General features: G+C 39.2%; 1 protein-coding gene across 1 annotated transcript; it reads left to right on the forward strand.

The window, feature by feature from the left end:
* The first annotated feature begins 1,915 nt into the window (after positions 1-1,915).
* LOC140525479 (zinc finger protein 445-like) lies at positions 1,916-19,226 on the forward strand. Its single transcript, XM_072640915.1, has 6 exons — positions 1,916-3,275; positions 3,717-3,813; positions 10,460-10,539; positions 10,805-10,931; positions 12,780-12,893; positions 16,316-19,226. Exons 1-6 carry the CDS (start codon positions 2,838-2,840, stop codon positions 17,683-17,685), a joined length of 2,226 nt encoding a protein of 741 aa, XP_072497016.1. The 5' UTR covers positions 1,916-2,837; the 3' UTR covers positions 17,686-19,226.
* The last annotated feature ends 286 nt before the right edge of the window (positions 19,227-19,512 follow it).

The raw sequence follows: 19,512 nt of genomic DNA on the forward strand, positions 1-19,512 counted from the left end.
CAGTTCATGCAAGCCCTTCCAGGTTTTTCTGAAATCTGCCAGCCCATCATTGCTTATGGAACAATAGTATTCCATAACATTCCACGTATTCAGCCATTCCCCAGTTGATGGGCATCCCCTCAATTTCCAATTCTTTGCACCACAAAAAGAGCTGCTATATTTTTGTACATGTGGATCCTTTTCCCATTTTTATGATCTCTTTGGGGTACAGACTAAGTAATTTTTCTAAAGCTCTGGTAGTTCTGACCTTATCAAAGCCCTACTCAATGAGCTCTAGTGATGGAATCATGACAAAGCCATAATATTCTAACTTCCTTATAAGCTCCACAAAACAGCAGGCCCACTGTCCCTACCTAGCCAATCCTCACCCCCCTCCATATCCTAACTTTTTCACATATGCCTCACAACTCACTAGAACAACTGGTGTGTCTCTGAACTCCTATTTCTCACGGAACAGCAGGTGTGTCCATGCACTCAACCACAACCACATCTAGCTAATCTAACAGGACCACAATCTAATCTAATTTAACTCAACCCACTGGAAAGCACCACCATCAGGATGTTCCAGCCAAATGTAGACCCCTAAATAATAGAAGGGACTTTCTCTAAGTAGGCACCTTCAAAGTAATAGCAAAAGTTGTCCTTTAGGTGAACTTATCACATAAAGAGGCTTATTACAATATCATTATCATATATATATATATATATATATATATATATATATATATATATATATATATATATATATATATATATATATATATACTCCCTCACCATGGGTTTTTCTGGATGCATTGTGGGTAATTACACTTGAAGTTCCAGGGTAGCTGGGAACCCTCCCCTATTCCCTAATCCCTTAATAACCCCCTTGCCTTTTTAACATTCATAATTTCTGTTATGTAATTGCATCTCTACCCTATAAAAATTGTTTTTTTCTTGCTTTTTCTGAAGTTGTTGGTTCCTCTTGGAATTTGGTGGGCTTCATGAGAGGCACCAATCTCAATAAACGCCTATACTTGGATTAGAAGTGGTCTGACTGAACTTTTTTGAGATGGTTAGGCTACTACATATCATGAAACCACACCACCAGTAGGTCCCTACTAGGGAAGAAAACGGAACAAGCATTTATTATGTGTACCCTGTTTTACAAACATGGTCTCCTATGACTTCCAGGATCAAATATGATCTCCTGCTTGGCATTTAAAGCTTTTCAAAACCCAGCCCATTTTTTATTTTCCCCTTTACTCCATCTCCCCCCACACCCCCAATACACAGTGACCTAGAACTGGTTTACTTGCTGCTCCCTCAAATACTCATTTCCCCTCTCTGTGACTTTGCACTGGCTATTCCCACTTTCTGGAATTGTCACTCTTCACTTCCACATCTTAGTTTCCTAGGCTTCCTTCGAGTCGTTCCTTCTCCAGGAGGCTTTTCTGAATGCGAGTGCCTTCTTCTGAGATATCTTCCAACTACTCTGTACAGATCACGTGTGTACCTGTTTACATATTCTCTTCTCCAATTATAACGTGAACTCCTTGAGAGCGACAAAATGTCTTTGTCTTTCTTTGCACCCCTAATACATAAAAAAAACAGCTAAAGAAATGCGACGAGTATTTTTTGCTTTAGAAAAAGAACTGGAAGATGTATCTGTAATTGTTGGAACATTTTAAGAAGCTATTTGAGCAGAGCTGGCCTTCTGTTTACTATTCCGTTTCTGCAGCAAAAGGCAGAGAATCCTTTTCCACGTAAGATTTCTCAGACTTCGAAGGATAAATAGTCTATTACTTCCGCTCCCTCGGAAGCGCCCCCATCTTTCTACTACGTCCGTAGCGTTAACTTCCGCCTTCCTGTACCATTGAAAAGGACCACCGGAAGTCCATCCTGCCTGCGCATGCGTGAGCGCAGGAGCCGAAGCACTTCCGGTTCCTGCGGGGGTGGTTTTCTTTTGCGCATGCGGCTGGGTGTCGTAAGTCCAACGGGACCCAACGGGAGCACGGCTCGTTCGCTCCCGCCGAGGATGGAGTAGTGAGGCTGGTGCGTTCGACTGTCCCAAGGCGAGAGGACCTTGAGGTGGGGGTAGGAAGGAGCTTGCATCAGGGAAGCGGAGCGCACGAGGGTGTCCCTGTCCGGGCCTCTGCGTTCAGAGCCTCATTTCCGGCTTGGCGCTTGCAGAGCTTTCCTGTCTTGAGAGGAATCCTGACTTCTGGGATCGGAACGGACCCCCGGCGAGTACCAGGAACCTACGACTGATGTTTGCTCCTGCGTCATTTTGGCCCGAAAGTACCGAAGCAGCCTTGTCTTAGGTTCTTCCGTGTTGTAGAAACACTTGGGTTTTAATCTTGGCTTTGCTATGGCTTAGCCATGTTGACTCATGGACGCACCTTTATCGTTAGCGGGGTAATATCGTTCTCACCATTGATTGATTCTTAGCATCGTTGTGAGGATCAAGCGAAGTTATGTGTAGAAAGAGGGTAGCACTCATAAAATAATTTGTAAATATAAATTATTTTCGTTATATGTGGTTTTCTTAAGCCTCTGGCCATCCTGGGTATTTTCACTCATTCTCATTGGTGAATGAATCAGATCCTTTCATTGGATTGTGTATAAAACCCAAGGGGTCTGAAAAGTATCTTGCCTGACCCTAAATTTTCAAAATAAGTATTCTCATCTTCTTGTAGAATTAAATGAATTGGGTAACAGGAAAGTTTTAAGTATGTTTGGTGCTGCTAAAGCCTTTGCCCTTTCTTATTTTTGAAAGTGATTTCTTTTGGCTCAGCAGTATCTAGAAAAAGAGGAGACCAAGGATAAATTTCTCCAAACTTGGTCTCAGTTGGAAGATGAGTAGATTTGGAGGAAAAAATACAACTGTACAGTCAGGAGAAGCTACATCCTTTGGCCCCCAGATTCCCCATAAGGAGGATGAGCTAGTCGTAGTGAACCTGGAGAAAAAGGGTTATAGAAGGGAACAGAACACAAGCATTCAAGGGAGCAGCTCTCCAAAGCAGAACATCTTCCAGAACTTTAGGCAGTTTCGTTACTGTGAAGTTTCTGGTCCACGAGAGGCTCTGACTCGCTTACAAGATCTCTGTTGGGAATGGCTGAGACCAGAGATCCACACAAAGGCACAGATCCTGGAACTGGTGGTGTTGGAGCAATTCCTGACCATCCTCCCAGACACACTTCAAACCTGGGTTCAGAAGCATTGTCCAGAAAGCCCCCAGGAGGTGGTGACCCTGTTGGAGGATTTGGAAAGAGAGCCAGGTGAATCAGATCAGGTGAGCTAAAGGAAAGTTAATTTGTGAGCTATGTACTCCATAGAAGAAAAATTGGATGATATGAAAGACTGGGTTCAGACCTTTAAATGTGGGGTGAGTGCTGAGCTGAATCTGGAAAGATGCTTAGGGAGGTAGGTATTACAAGTTGATAAGCATTGTATGAGCAGAAAGGCATAGAGGTACAGAACTCAATAAGCTATATGCTGGGCATAGAAAGTAGATTGACTTGGATAGAGTTGAAAGGAATTCTAAGATATTGTTAAAAAAGCAGTTAATTAATTAGAGATGTGTAGAGGGACAAGATTATTATGTTGAGGAAATTGGATGGTGCCTCACTGGGCCCTTGTATGTTGAATGATTAAATGCAATTCTTGTTCTTCTTTTCTTTTCCTGTGTTCTTTTTCTCGCAGGTTTTGGTTAAATAATATTATTTTTCTTCAGGTCCCCACTAATGCACCAGTGTCTTCAAAAGAGACAGCAGCCCAGGGAGCAATGGAAACCCAGTTTAAGACTATACCTTGCCCCATACAGGAAAATGGTGAGGAATAGGGAAATGGGGTGGTAGGAAGACTGAATGTGTGAAGACACAAATCAACTAAAGTGTGTAAAGTGTTTACAGAGAAACATATCAAGAATGTATTTTAAATGGTATAAAAAGACTGAGGATCTGGAGAAGTGTGAAGTGGAGCTCAGTCATTGAAAGTTTCCAAAAGAAGATGAGTTTAAAGATGGATTGTGAAGGGCATGAGGAGATTTAAAGATATTTCACGTGATGGGGGAGCAACTATGAAAGTTAAGAGGTGGGAGCAAACCAGGGAGTGCCCTTGGGGGCCACTATCCATCCTATCCTGAAGATAGAAAGCAGATTAATTTTGTATATGAGTGGAATAATGAGAAGTGAATTTTGTTAGTAGTGAAACAGGAAGGGATCTCTTCCTATTATTAAATAATCTTGAATGTAGACAGTTCTGCTATAATGCTTATTTTGAAAATAAGAATTTTTTTCACTATGGTTATACAAATTTTGTGTTTGCTTATGCATAATTTTGCCATCTTGGACCACTACAGCAAGAATGAATGGGTGGGAGGGAGAGATCTCTACAGAAAGGTTGAGAGAGGTATCTGCTAGCATGTGAGGGCCTGTGGGAAGAATTGTCTGATTCTAACTGAGGAAGAGTGTTGCTAATAAAAGTGAGAGCTAATGGGAGGGGATGTAATACTCCAGAAAGGTAAGAGAGAGCCTGGAGTGGCTGACGTAGAAGGGAAGGGAAAACAGCTCCCACCAAGCATCCCCCAACCCCACGTAAAACCGACATCATGATGGTGTACATCAGTTAGTGAGCAAAAGGGTGTGTGGGGTGGGGTGGAATGGGCTGGGTACAGCCAGCATTCAGTGAGACCTGTAGGAAGTTCAGTGGGGCCTGTAGGAAGAGATGTCTGGCTCCAACAGGAATAAGTGCTATAGTTGTTGTGTTTTCTGATCCAGAAGGTGGTGAGAATTAATAGTGGTCAGAAGTGTGTAGTACTTTTCAGGAGTGAGAGGTAGGGGCCTGGAGAGGGAGGTTGGCGCTGAAGGGAAAGGAAGACAGGACACCACCAATGGTATTTCCCACCCAACACCAGAACAGACTTTGATGACCTAACCCCTTTGACCCTGCAACCCCCAAGCCACCTGCACAGGGAAAAGCCTTGTCAGAGGTAGTTGTGAAGCACTGTCTTATTGGAAATGGGCCCAGCTCTTGGGATTGCAGTGGGTATTGGCAGAGTGAAGAGAAGGAGACTGTCCCCTTAGGTTGCCTCCTGGGAGAGGCAAGGCCAGAGATCTCCAGTTCCCGGTCACAGGGTGATCCCATTTATGCCCCACATGAGGTAGTGCCAGATGTTATTGATGACTGAATCTCTCTATGGGAATTCCTCCTGTTGTGACTTTTATAATTGACACTGGGACTGAGTTTGAGTGTTGTGCCCCTAAACTTATTTTCTCCATAAATCTTGTGGTTTTTATTGTCGGAATTTGCATAACGGTGATTTTTAGGAAGGGATATGTCTCCTTACATTGAATGTTATGTCTAGGAATTTAGATTTATTGCAGAAGAAGAATCAACAGGACTTGGTAGTACAGAACCAACCCCTACCCACATTATCTATTTTTCTTATTCAGATCTCTTAATATACTCGTGTGTGTGTGTGTGTGTGTGTGTGTGTGTGTGTGTGTGTGTGTGTGTGTGTGTAAGGTGTAAAGCAACTTCCTGCATTAGCCATGTTCAGAAAGAAAAAAAGCTTCAGTCTGCACTTTTGAGTCCATCTCTTTTCTGTTTGGAGGTGGATAGCATGTGGAACCATTGTGTGCTTGGTTCTTTTCTACTGATTACAGTTTCTAAATCTTTCAAAATTGTTTGCCTTTACAGTATTGTTACTGTATAAATTATTCCCCTGGTTCTGGTCACTTCATTTTGCGATAATTCATACAGATTTTCTTAGGTATTTCTAAAACCATCCTCTTAATCATTTCTTACAGTGCAATAGCATTCTATCACATACGTATGTCATTTCAGCCATTCCCCAATTGATAGGCATTCCTTCATTTTCCAATTCTTTGCCACCATGAAAAATCTATTATAAATATATTTGTACATGAGTCCCTTTCCTCTTTCTTTACTCTATTTGGGGTATAGATCTAGTAGTGTCACAGGATCAAAGGGAATACACAATCTAATAACTTTCTGGACATAGTTCCAAATTGCTTTCCGGATTGACTGGACCAGTTCACAATTCTACCCTTTCAGTATTTGTCATTTTCCCTTTTTGTCACTTTTGCTCTTTTGATGAGTATGAGTTGGTACTTCAGAGTCTTTACTATACTTTGAAGACATAAAGTTTCTGGTGGGATACTTGTTTTTTCTCCCCCATTAGAATGCTAGCCCTTCTTCATCATATAGCCTCTTATTGCTTAAATAAATATACCCTTCTAAAAAGTTCCTTTGAGGCTTGTGGTTGAATTTTGAAGTTCCTTTTCAGCTCTGGTCTTTTAAGCTGGCATATTTAAAAGTCCTTTATTCCATCAAAATTCTGTTTTTTCTCCTGTAGAATTATACTCACTTTGCAGTGTAAGTTATTCTTTGTTGTAATGTTATATGTTGTAATGTTTGGATTATCATATTCCAAGATCTCTCATTTATAGTAGGAGTTGCCAGATCTTGTATGAACTTGGTGGTGTTTCCTTGGTACTTGAACTTCTTCTTGGATGCTTGCAGTATTTTTTCTTTGATATGGGAACTTAGAATTTTGGCGGTGACATTGTTAGGTTTTTTCATTTAAGGGTTTCTTTTAGGAAGTAATTGGTGGATTCTGGATTCTCTTTGTTTTCACTTCACTCTCTAATTTTATGTATTTTTATGTATCATCATAGTTTTCCTCTTATATCCCTTACTCCCACCTATGAGAATCATTCTATTTTTTTAAAGACAGAAAAAAGAAAAATCAGCATAATCAATTAATGCATCAAAAAAGTCTATAAATATGTGCCATGTGCAATACTTGTAGACCTCCAACTTCTCCAATAGGCTAGAGTGGGAGTATCTTCTTGTATCTTCTTTTAGCCATGCTTGTGCTTTACAGTTTTCATTTTTCATTTCTGTGTGTATGTGTGTGTGTGTGTTTTGTGTGTTGTGTGTGTTTCTTTCTGCAGTACTACATTGTTGCTGTCATTGTATGTGTTGTTTCCTTAACTCTGCTTGCTACACTCTTCATCAGTTCATGTAGATCTTTCTGTGTTTTTTGTATTGATGTTGCCATTTCTTACAGCACAGTGGTGTTCTGTTTCATTCATGTTCCATAATGAGCCATTTTCTAATTGGTGGGTATTGACTTTGCTTCCTTTTATTTTTTGATGTCAGAAAATGCTACTATAAATATATGAGTGTATTCGGGTACTTTCTCCTTATCAGTGTCATCCTTGAGTGGAAGCTCTATTTAAAGCGTATGGACTTGTTAGTCACTTCATTTGAATAATTCCAAATTGCTTTTCAAGTAGTACAGTGTACTGTTTCACATTAATAAAAAACAGCTGCCTTTTCACAGCTCCTCTAATATCAGCTGTTTTCATCATTTGTCATCTTTCCAATTTGCAAGGAGCATGGTGAAACCAAAGTGTTGCTTTGATTTACTTTTCTCTTCTTTAATGTGGTTCTTAATAATTTGCAATTCTCCTTTTGAAAACTATTTGTGCATATCCTTTGACCTCTTATCTTTTGAAGAATAGCTTTTGATCTTATTACATGTGTTAAATGTGATACAAAAACCATTAGAGAAATTTAACGCAAAGGTTTTTTTTTCCCGTTTGAACTTTCTCCACCTAGGTACATTAATTTTGTTCATGCAGAACTTTTCTGTTTTATGTAATCAAAATGATCTGTTTTATCTTTTGTAATTGCCTCTTTCTCTAGAGTCGTATATGATCTACTTTTATTTTAATTTTTAAATAGTATGATCATTAAGGTCATATATCTATTTAGAATATTTAATAGAATATGATATAAGGTATTCTAAGCCTGATTTCTGCCAGATTGCTTTCCAGTGTTCCTAGCAGTTTTTATCACATAGGGAATACTTTTGTAAGTAATTGATGTCTTCCATTTTGTCAGTGATTTATTGAGTTCCATCGTTTCTGATTCTAGTCTGTTCCACTGATCTACTTCTTTACTTTTTTAATCATTACCAGATGGTTTTAAGCATTGCTTCTTTATAAAACTAAGAGTTGGATGTGACTAAAAAATGACTAAACAACAAACAAGGTTTCTTCCTCTGTAAACAGCAATATATCTCTGGTTATTATATCTCAGGCTTAATCTCCTCCTCTTACCCCTCTGGCTTCCTATCTCTCTGGCTTCCTACTTCCTTGAATTTGTTATCCCTTTCTGTAGTGTGAAGTTTTGCTTAACCTATTAGTTCCTTTTACTTTCTTCTTTTTAATCTAGTTATTTGATTCTTTCACCTTTTTTTCTTGTTAAATAGTCAGGTAAAATTCCCCTTTCTCTGCTCTCCTTCACCTTGTTATTGGGTTTTAAAGTGTCATTTCTTGCACTTTTTCTTTCTAGCTGCTTGAGATATTTTCTCCTTGACCTGGGAACTCTGGAATTTGGCCACAATGTTCCCAGGAGTTTCTCTTTTTGGATCTCTTTCAGGCGGTATTCTGTGGATTCCTTGAATATTTATTTTGCCCTCTGGTTCTAGAATCTCAGGGCAGTTTTCCTTGATAATTTCATGAAAGATGATGTCTAGGCTCTTTTTTGGATCATGGCTTTCAGGTAGGCCCATAATTTTTAAATTGTCTCTCCTGGATTTATTTTCCAGGTCAGTTGTTTTTCCAATGAGATATTTCACATTCTCTTCCATTTTTTCATTCTTTTGTTTTGTTTTGTGATTTCTTGGTTTCTCATAAAGTCATTAGCCTCCATCTGTTCCATTCTAATTTTGAAAGAACTATTTTCTTCAGTGAGCTTTTGAATCTCCTTTTCCATTTGGCTAATTCTGCTTTTGAAAGCATTCTTCTCATTGGCTTTTTGAACCTCTTTTGCCAGTTGAGTTAGTCTATTTTTCAAGGTGTTATTTTCTTCAGTATTTTTTTGGGTCTCCTTTAGCAAGGTGTTGACCTGCTTTTTATGCTTTTCTTGCATCTCTCTCATTTCTCTTCCCAGTTTTTCCTCCACCTCTCTAACTTGATTTTCAAAATCCTTTTTGAGCTCTTCCATGGCCTGAGCCCATGGAATATTTATTCTGGATGTTTGGGATACAGAAGCCTTGACTTCTGTGTCTTTCCCTGATGGTAAGCATTGTTCTTCCTCTCCCGAAAGGAACGGAGGAGATACCTGTTCACCAAGAAAGTAGCCTTCTATGGTCTTATTTTTTTTCCCTTTTCTGGGCATTTTTCCAGCCAGTGACTTGACTTCTGAGTGTCCTCTCCACCCCCACCTCCCCTCCAGATCCACCTAGCCAGCGCTTGGGGTCTGAGATTCAAATGCTGCTTCCCAGCCTCAGGGCTTGGAGTGGGGGCAGGGCTGCTGTTCAGTGTGAGATTAAGTTCAGGTGCTCAGGTAGGGGCAGGGCAGCCACATGGGGCTCAGTTCCCTCAGGGGGTTTATGCAGAGACCTTCAACAATGGCTCTGAGCTCCTGCCTGCTTTGGGAGCCCTTGTCCCCTGCTGCCTCCGCTGCTGCCTCCCGAGGAGGCCTGAATTGTGGGGACACCCCACTCCCCTCTTGACCAGCCAAAGAGACCCTCTCCCTGACCTTCAGCACCTGTGGGTGGAGGCACCTGCACAGCTGCTGGAGATTCTGGCCCTGAAGCCTGCTGGGATCTTCTCCTCTCGGTGCCGCGGCCAAGGCAGGGCTGGGCTCTGCTCTGGGTCCTGTGCGTGGTGGACCTTTCGTGTCAGTTTTTTCAGGGCTCTCTGGAACAGAAATCTCGTCTACTCTGTTGTTCTGTGGCTTCTGCTGCTCCCAAATTTGTTGGGAGTTCTTCTTTACAGGTATTTTATGGGCTGTGGGTTTCGGGGCTAGCATATGTGTGTCTTTCTACTCAGCCATCTTGGCTCCTCGCGTCTTTTTAAATTTCTGTGGCACTGGGATGGGTGTGTGTGATGGGGTATAGTGCTGAATTCTTTTGCATTATTTGAGTGTGTTGGGTGGTAAATTTAGCTGTGTTGAATGAATGCATTAGTGCCTAGCGAGTAGTCTTTTCTGATGTTAGTTCATTGAATTGTTTCCTCCTTTGGGTTCTTGGTGTACTAGATTGTGGAGACAACTAAAATCCCTTGTGCATACTTCCTAGTTTGGAGAGGTTTGTGAGGTTATGAGCATCAGAGAAAATGTCTAATCCTCAGTCGTTGGTCACATACGCTTTTTCTACAGTTTCCTTTTTATACTATTGAATGTAAGTATCTTAGTCTTTATTACAAAAGTATACATAGTGAACGTGTGTGTGTTAAAAGTAGATTTTTATAGGTGTGTGTAATGCCTGGAATTTCCTTACTTCAGGTTCCATGAATTTAGGACGCCAGTAAATATACATTAATAATGATTTAACATAATAAAAGGGTTGGAATGAGACTATTTTTGAAAATGAGTTATTTTTCAGTAGGGGGCCTGTCCAGAAGCTGGACTCATATGCAACTTCTTTTCCCTCAGCCATTTGTATTTCCGCCCTTCCTGAAGAGAAGCAGCACCCTGTAGTCCTGGCAGTAACACTCTTGACAACCGAGCCCCAGGTGAGCTGTGATTTCCTTTTTGTTGTTGTTAATATCCTCAGATAGAAACTCTCAAGTTTCTTGGTAAAAGCCAAGTTACATTTATATAGGACTTAAGAGTTTTGGTGTCCTGACATTCCCTCTGTGTTTCTTTTTGCCCCTATAAACAAAAACACTTTAAAAACTATTTACACCAGCAGATACCCTTACCTTGCGTCCTTCCCTTCTCTTGTCCTCAATGTTTCTGTGGAATTGTCCTTGGGGCAGCAGGAACATATTGTTTCAGGAGTTGTTGACATTTGAAGATGTGGCCCTGTCTTTGACCCTGGAGGAGTGGGTACAGTTGGACCTGCATCAGAAAGACCTCTACAGGAATGTAATGCTGGAGAATTATGAGAATATTGTCTCATTGGGTAAGAACTTCCCTCCCTGCCCATTGTCTTATTAAAGTCTGTCCCTTGCTATTCTCTTTATTCATAACTACAGTGACTCTTTAGAATTATGAGCTGAGGCTCAAGAATTAGTTCACTAATTTCTGTAGCCTCTGAGTTACCCGAGGTAGGGAGCATTGAGATGTTTGTAAGGTCTTAGCAAGAAGGTTTCTATTCTCTCTACATATGTGATAGTTCCCTTATCATTTTAAACCAGGGCTTCTTACATTTTTTTCTACTCATGACCCCTTTTCACTTGAGAAATTTTTACATGACCCTGAGCATATAGGTATATAAAATAGGTATACAAATCAAACACTTACTGATGGTAAATTATAAAGATATTTATTTTGAAACAGTTCTTTGGTACATTTATAATATTACCATTTATTAAAGATGAAGGCAAATTTGCATACTCATGAGATGGATGTGCTTGTTTATTTTTACATGAATTAAATCTTGGCAGAATATTTGATACTGCAGGACGTAGAGCATCTTTAACATTTTTCAAAGTTAATCAATATTTTGATTTTTTAATCAGTGCTGAGAGCACTGCTTTGCATTAATGTATAGTACAAAATGGCAGTAGTATGTTTAGGGTCATTTCAGAGATTGTTGGAAATTCTACCCTAATCCCAAGCCAAAATTCATTGAACAATTTTGTATGTACAGTAAAAATGCTGCAATTCATAACATAGTGTAGTCTTGAAACTGAGCTGAGCTGTTTCTGGCAGCAGTTGTTGGCATTGCTGGCGTGACGGCATACACAGTGCAATGTGCACGTGTTGTATGTTCAGAACCAAGGCTATAGTGACGTTGTGCAGTGCAGCATGGGCAAGCGCTTCCAGGAAACCTTGGATTCATAGAGATTTGATTTTGAATTAATTCTTGATCACATGTTCAGAAACCTTTTACTGTTGCCACATTTTTCACAACCCCCCTATTCAGTTATGCAATCCCATATGGAGTTGCGACCCACAGTTTAAGAAGTGCTGATTTAAACAGTAATATGTTAAGCACCTACTATCTTCCAGAGTCTCAGAGAGTTGAAATAGGCAACTTCTTTGTATTGTTGTTTGGTCGTTTCAGGTTGTGCCTGACTCTTCATGACCCCATTTGGGGTCTGTTGGTAGAGGTATTGGAATGGTTTGCCTTTTCCTTCTCTAACCCATCTTTTAAATGAGGAAACTGAGGCAGACAGGATTAAGTGACTTGCCTGGTGTCATATAGCTAGGAAATATCTCAGGCCAGATTTGAACTCATGGCCTAGCACTCTGCACAACTGAGTTGCCCAGATTTCTTGTACTCTGCCCCATTTCTCATCTTCAGTGTTATTCTGGTCTTAGAAGATTGACATTTGTCAAGGGAGAAAGTTGTTTAGTCCCCTGCCACATGAAAGTATTTCTTCTGAAGGGAAAAAAGAAAGATGTGGTTAGATTTGTGATTAGATTTGAAGTCTAGGAAGACCTAAATTTGAACATTACCCCAGACACTCCTTTACTGTGTGACCTCGGTAATCTCTCTGGTTTAGTTTCTTCATTTGTATAATAGGGATAATAAATTATAACAGTAGCACTTACCTCAGTGAGTTTATTTATGTAAAGCACTTTGTAAACTTTAAAGCCATATGTAAATGCTAAATACTTAGGCCATGCTTTCCTGCCCTAACTTTCATAGACATTTATTCCTGGGTTCCATATGGATCCATCCCCATTACTGCTAAGACTTCCTAAAATGGCCTTTTTGGATGCTTCCTTCTCTTTCCGTCTGGGTGTGGAGCATCAGGTAATTCCACTAGTTATCCTCTAACTCATTTCCTCTTATTAACAGGATTATCATTTTCCAAACCTGCCATGATTTCTCAGTTGGAACAAGGGAAAGAGCTATGGCTTTTGGATACTCAGGGAGCTGAGAATAGAGAGCTCTGGAGAAGCAGAAACCCAGGTGAGTGATTGAGGGGAGACCCAATCAGGAGTGAAAAAAGTAGTAGCTGCCTAGTAACATGAGTGAGATATTGGCTAAATAATTAGTTCACCAAGTACCTTTTATGCCAGGCCAGTGATAGAGAACAGTTGTAGGAGATCTCTCTTCATCCTTGCTTTCCATTTCTACAGTGCCCACCCCCACCCCAAATGGCATTACTTTTCTTTTAATTACCAATGAGGTCTTTTTTTAAATCATACCTAATACCCTTAAAAAAAAATCCCCAAACTAATAGCCCATTTGTCCCATATTTGATTGAATGAATATTTATTGAGGTCATACTTTGTATTAGTTTCTAGTTTAATCATTTTGAGTTCTCATTATGGCATAGAGGTGACCTTAGGTACTCCGTGATTCTCCAAGACTTAATCTGACTTGCCCTGTCAAACTGAACAGACCAGGTGACAGTACATGTGTCTTTTCTTCTGTCAATTTCAGAATGACTCATCACCAGAAAATTGGCCATCACATGATGAATTTTCTTTGGCCACAGCACTCAAGATACCACCAAGATGTAAAAAAGTTGAGCTGTGTATTGGTGGAGAGACTCCCCATAATAATGAAATCATTACTGTTTTAAAGTACTATGTATTAGATGTTGTGGGACATACAAAATAGTAAGACAAAATTCTTGCCCTTGGGTAACTTGGAGCCCCTTGGGGGAAAAAGATATACATACATGGAAGTATTCAATCTTAACATAGGATGTTAGCAAAGTTTATTATAGCTACATAGTCTCTTCAGGTAGGACAAAGTCAGGAAGTGCTCCACACATTATGATAAACTGTGATACTTAGGAACAGAATGAGACATATTTTCAGATGTGGCCAATGAGTAGCCAATTGGTTAACTATACTTTTATAAAGAAGGGCATGGAAGAAAGGGAAAATGATCATGATGTAGGAAATAAAACAGTTTCAATGAAATCTTAAAAAAATTTCGAAGAGATGAGAGATAAGTTCAGAAGGGGACACAAACAAATAGGGCAGTTTTGTTACGTTCAGATTAAATTTAATATACACTTAAAAAAAACTGAGCATGATGGAAGTTCGCAGTTTTCCATATATACATATATGCACACACACACACACACACATACATACATATACATACATTAAGTTCTCTACCTAATGAACCAAATTATAGGAGTTTTGAATGAAAGGCAGAAAAAGCTTGAAATATCAAGTCTGGCAAAAAAAAAAATCAATTTTATGAAGAGTAAGAATGGAACCTGGGATGCAGTGGAAAAAAAGAAGGAACATTTTTGTGGGAGCTTCCGTTGCTGTTGTGCAGCAGAAACTTCTTGGTTTGTTTTTACTCCTGTTGTATTAACAAAAATTGCTTACATCTTGGAAAAAACTTTCTGTTTAACAAAATAAGCAAATAAGTGTTGAAGTAATAAAGGTTAATGTTGTTATAAAGTGTTAGCAAATAAGTGTTCTTCATAAAGTATTCTTGGAGTTTAACCTAGCTGCAGAAGGCTTTCTTTAGCTTAGCCTAGTTTCCAGGAAGGTATTGGTTTTTTTTCCAGGATGTAAAATGGCAAAATCGCCTGAATAGAGAATTTATTCTGTTGGGGAAAAAAACCCAGCATACAGTATCTGTGGCATGTCCGCAGGAAGATTTTTTGTAAATGTAGTTTTTGATGTACTAGGTCACCCTGAAATAGTGTAAGAAAAGGGGTCCCCAGGAAATCTGGTGAAATGAATGCTACAACAAATTTTTTTATTTCTCTTTATTAACTTTTTTGTTAGGTTTGTGTATTGAAATATTCATGTTTGTTGATGGTTAAATCTCTAATAAAAAAGAAAATAGGGGAAAAAAAGTGACAAACCAGAGGCCTGGCTGGCAAAATAAAACTACATTCATTTGTTAATCTCTGTCTCTCGCTTAGGATGCAACCTATCAGATGCAGAAGTAGGTGGAAAGTGCAAACATGCGTCTATCACTGGAGAAAGGATAAGCACTAGAAAACTAAAAATTAATGAATAAATGAAATGAATAATAAAACAGTGAAAAGACTAAATGAAAAGACTAAGGTCTTCTTGTCTGTAAACCGATAAATTTAAGTGTCTACTAAAGACCATAATATCATAAATTTAGAGCTGGAAGCTACCTCAGTGACCAATTAGTTCAACTTCTTTCTTTACGGAGAAGTGTCAAGTGACTCATCCAGTGTTACATGGGTATCATGTAGCAGAACCTGGACTCAAAACTAGGTTCTGTGACACCTAAATCCTTATCTTCCTTTTCTGCCACACCATACTGCCTCTCAGGGTTCATGCTCTGACCTGGGTGTTTGTACTTGCTTCATCCAGCTAAGTTGTTAGAGAGAAGCAGGCTAATCTTCTCAGGAGCAATTTTTGTAGGACCTTGTAAGACAGGGACCCTCATATTTATGGTGTTAAACCTTTTCTATATTTCCACTTATGTGCCAGTATTTTCCCCTGGGAGCCTGCCTATTTGGGTCTGGGTGTAATAAGTCCTCTTTGTTTCCTAAATGGAGACTGACTTTGAAGCTCATTGGGCAGGCAGAGGAATTAAGAGCGGTGTCTTGCCTAGTCAGATAAAGAGACGTCACCATTGGTGAGAATTGTCTCCATACTAAACTGGTTTGCTTCTTGTGAGGTATCCCATGTTGCTTGCTGTCTGATGTAGCCCTTTGGGAAAGAGTAATCAACCTCACACGTAATAGCCCATTTTTATAAAGCATTTTAAGGCATATAAAGTACTTTTCTTGTAACAACCCTAATAATGTAAGTATTACATTAAATTACATTATCCCCACTATACAAATGAGGAAACAGGCCAGAGAGAATAAGTAATGTATTCATACAACTGAACCTGACTCTTCAGACTACAAGACCAGTATACCCTTTGGCCACTCAGTTCAAGGCTAAGTATTATTGCTAAGTACAAAAGTACAAATCTTTGTTCATTCTTTTATCATGTACTTATTTAGCTGTTCTTCACTTCTGTGTTCAGTCTATTTTCTTTGTCACCATTGTTTTTTATTACTTCTCTTCATCCTAACAGTCACACTTATTTCCTATTTCAAACTTCTATCATATTTCCCCCCTACTAGTCTTGTTCCTGAGTTACTGTCTGACTGTCCTGCTGAATTTGTGATAAGCGCAAGGGGTTGCTCTATTTAGGCCACATGAGGTCACTCCCTTCCATTTGCTACTCTGGCATAAGAGGAGCTAAAGTCAACCATTATTAACCAATATCAACCCTAAACAGGCTGATGGTACCCTAGTCTCTGACTGATGAATTGGAACTTTAGGTTGATTTAGTTCCTGAATAAGGAGAGTTTTTCTAGAAATTTATTTTCTCCCAGGACAGAATTAGCTAACACTTGCCTTTTCTGTTTATTGTGTTAGGTGGTGAGACCAGTATGGCAACCTATAAATCGGCCTCCAAGCAGGAAAGTTCTAAAGAATTTCATTCAGAGAAATTGAGAAAATTACAGAAGGAAGGTCCCCAATTACATACATTTGGAGAAGTCTCTGAACTTCAAGACAAGTTAAAAAGTGTACAGGGAAGACATACAGGGGAGAAATTGAAGGGAGAGAAGGAGACTGTCAGAGAAGTAACTGTCATGGATAAAAATAGTCTCACAGAAGAAAGATGCCAGCATTATAAGGAATATCAGAAAGGAGACAGAACTTACAAAGGTGATGATGAATATGGTAGTGACTTCAGTCAGAACTTGGATCTTAGTAAACATAAGGAAATTCACCCAGGAGAGCATCCTCAGAACTGGAATGAATGTGAGAAAAATTTCATTCTTTCATTTGTTGAGCACCAGCTTATCCCCACTAGAGAAAAAACTCAACTGCGCAGCATTTCAGTCTCTCATGAAAGGAATTGTCAGAGAACTCATATAAGTGAGGGGTCTGATCAATACGAGTGTGAAACAAGGCTTAGTTCCAGTAATGATTCTGAGAAAATTCAGGCTAAGGAGAAATCTCATATATGTGATGTCTGTGGAAAAACTTTCAGTTGGAGATCACGGCTTATTCATCATCAAAGAATCCACACTGGAGTGAAACCCTTTGAATGTGAAGAGTGTGGAAAATTCTTCAGTGAGAAAGCATACCTTATTCAACATCAGAGAATTCACACTGGGGAGAAACCCTATATATGTAGTGACTGTGGGAAAGCCTTCAGTTATAGAGCACAGCTTTTTCTACATCGAAGAATCCACACTGGGGAAAAGCCCTATAAATGTAATGAATGTGGGAAAGCCTTTATTCAGCGCTCAAGGCTTATTCAGCATCAGGGAATACATACTGGAGAAAAACCCTTTGGGTGCAGTCAATGTAATAAATATTTTAGATATCGCTCAAATCTTCTTAAACATCAAAGAATCCATACGGGAACAAAACCCTATGAGTGTGATGAATGTGGGAAAGGCTTTAGGCAGAGCTCACGGCTTATTCAACATCAGGGAGTCCACACAGGAAAAAAACCCTATGAATGCAATCAGTGTAATAAATGTTTTAGTTATCCCTCAAATCTTTTTAAACATCAAAGAATCCACAGTGGAGAAAAACCATATGAATGTGATAAATGTGGTAAAGCCTTTCGACAGTCTTTTGATCTTAATAGACACAGGAGAATCCACACTGGGGAGAAACCCTTTGAATGTGATGCATGTAAGAAAAGCTTTAGTAGGAATTCACACCTTACTCGACATCTCCGAATCCATACTGGAGAAAAACCCACTGATGCAGTCAATGGCATATAAAATTTTATTGGTTCTTTGTTCAGTCCGCAAATTAATGCAAGGAAGCAAAACTGAATTAACTGAAATGGGAAACCTTTTATTATAAGGTATTTGTGCATTAAAAGCTAATTTAGCATTTGAGAATCCAGAAAGAAAAAAAATTCTGAGCATGATAATCTGCTTTGCTTCATTAGTCGATCACTTGTCCTTGATACCTATCAGCTTTGGGGATTAAATAGTGGTGCAACTTGAGTAAGGGCAAGGAGAAGGGACTGTCTAAGGAGGATAGCTCCTTGGATTGTGCCCTGTGTATATGCGTTTGGGGGTCATCTCCAGTTGTCCTGAGGAGAAAGTGAGGCTGATGATCTTGCACAGCCCTTCCTCACTTAAGTCCAATTCACTTGCAAATCCTCTTCAAGAGTGAAAGATAAACAAGAACTTCTGTGTCCGCACATTTATCTAGCTTGTGAGAACTTTGAGTTTTGTTCTCTTGTAGTTTGATGTCTCTGCCTTTGCTGATTCTAGTTTTCCATTAATACTTTCTGATATCCCTTAATTTAGAACCTTTCCTTTCTGTGTATGACCCAGCCTTAATGCAAGTGGTTATTACTGTCTCAGTCTTCCTTTCGTAGTGTGTCCAACATAGAATATTAGATAAATCAGTCCAACAAAACGTTTATAAATACTATGTTAGAATGAATCAGATAATCAGACACCTGAGGCTAACAGTTGACCAATAAGGAAGAAAACTGAATGTTGCAGAAGCCTTGCAGATATTGTTCAACCTCGAAAATCTTGAAACAATTTAAAAACCTAAAAGATTTTAAAATCCAGGAAGAGCAAGAGCACACACAAGGTCAGTCATAGACCTAATAGTCATATAGCCTATGCATACGGACTATCTGTGCCCAACCTGTGGTAGAGCATTCCAAGCTCATACTGGTCTAATCAGTTGCACACACTGAAACTTCACTTTATCATGGTGATGGCATTTTGGTCCTCTTCGAAAACGAAGGACAGCAACCAGTCATATAGCCATAGACCTAATCCCTGAAACACCACTTTGTTCTACAAATCATAGATCTGCCTTTATATACCTTTAAGTCTATACTAAGAAGGAAAACTGCATTAACAATATGAGAAGCTTCAATGAGAACAGTTAGAAAATCCAGATAGGAAGAAATACCAGCGCTCTTTAAGGAGCATTGTTTATGTAAGAAACAGCATGTCATATAGTTAAATGAAAAATTAAGAAATTTTGATTAAGGGCCTTATGAGTGATGAAGATAGAAAATGGTTTGCAAAGTAGAATCAGGAGAATAGGCAAGAATTGAAGCAGAAATGATCATTTGGACAGACCAGCCATGAAAAGACAAGAGTGCTGATTTATATGATATGATAAATGATTTTATGATTATGGGTGTAGCAATTGAAAAAAAATAAAATGGTATGCAAACTAATTTAAACCCTTGATTTTTACATATTGTATATTGGTATATGCTCACAAATATAATGAATAGAGAGATTAAGTAATAAAAAGAACTACATTGTGTGTCTCAGAACTGAATTTATTGCTGTCCTCTTAAAACCTAGCACAAGGACTGTCACATAAGCAGGGACATGGGTGGGAATCATCAGTTGTGAACAAAACTGCCCCTTAAATTCTAAGAATTCACTTTTGGGGTGTGAATTGCATGTCTGTAAATAGAGAGATTCCTGTGACTGCTAACACCCAAACTATCCTTACCAAAGGTCCATTCCTTTTTCATCAAAAAGGCAATGTTTCTGTTAGCAAATTGGACTTTCCAAAGAATAGTGCTCTCCTTAAATAGGGATGATTGTTTGTCT

The sequence above is a fragment of the Notamacropus eugenii genome, chromosome 2 (assembly GCF_028372415.1).
Source record: "Notamacropus eugenii isolate mMacEug1 chromosome 2, mMacEug1.pri_v2, whole genome shotgun sequence".
NCBI lineage: Eukaryota > Metazoa > Chordata > Mammalia > Diprotodontia > Macropodidae > Notamacropus > Notamacropus eugenii.

Coding starts and splice junctions, on each gene's coding strand:
- LOC140525479 (XM_072640915.1), top strand. CDS start 2,838: ATGAGTAGATTTGGAGGAAAAAATACAACTGTACAGTCAGGAGAAGCT. Junction 3,276..3,716: donor AGCCAGGTGAATCAGATCAG/GTGAGCTAAAGG, acceptor ATTTTTCTTCAG/GTCCCCACTAATGCACCAGT. Junction 10,932..12,779: donor TGAGAATATTGTCTCATTGG/GTAAGAACTTCC, acceptor TCTTATTAACAG/GATTATCATTTTCCAAACCT.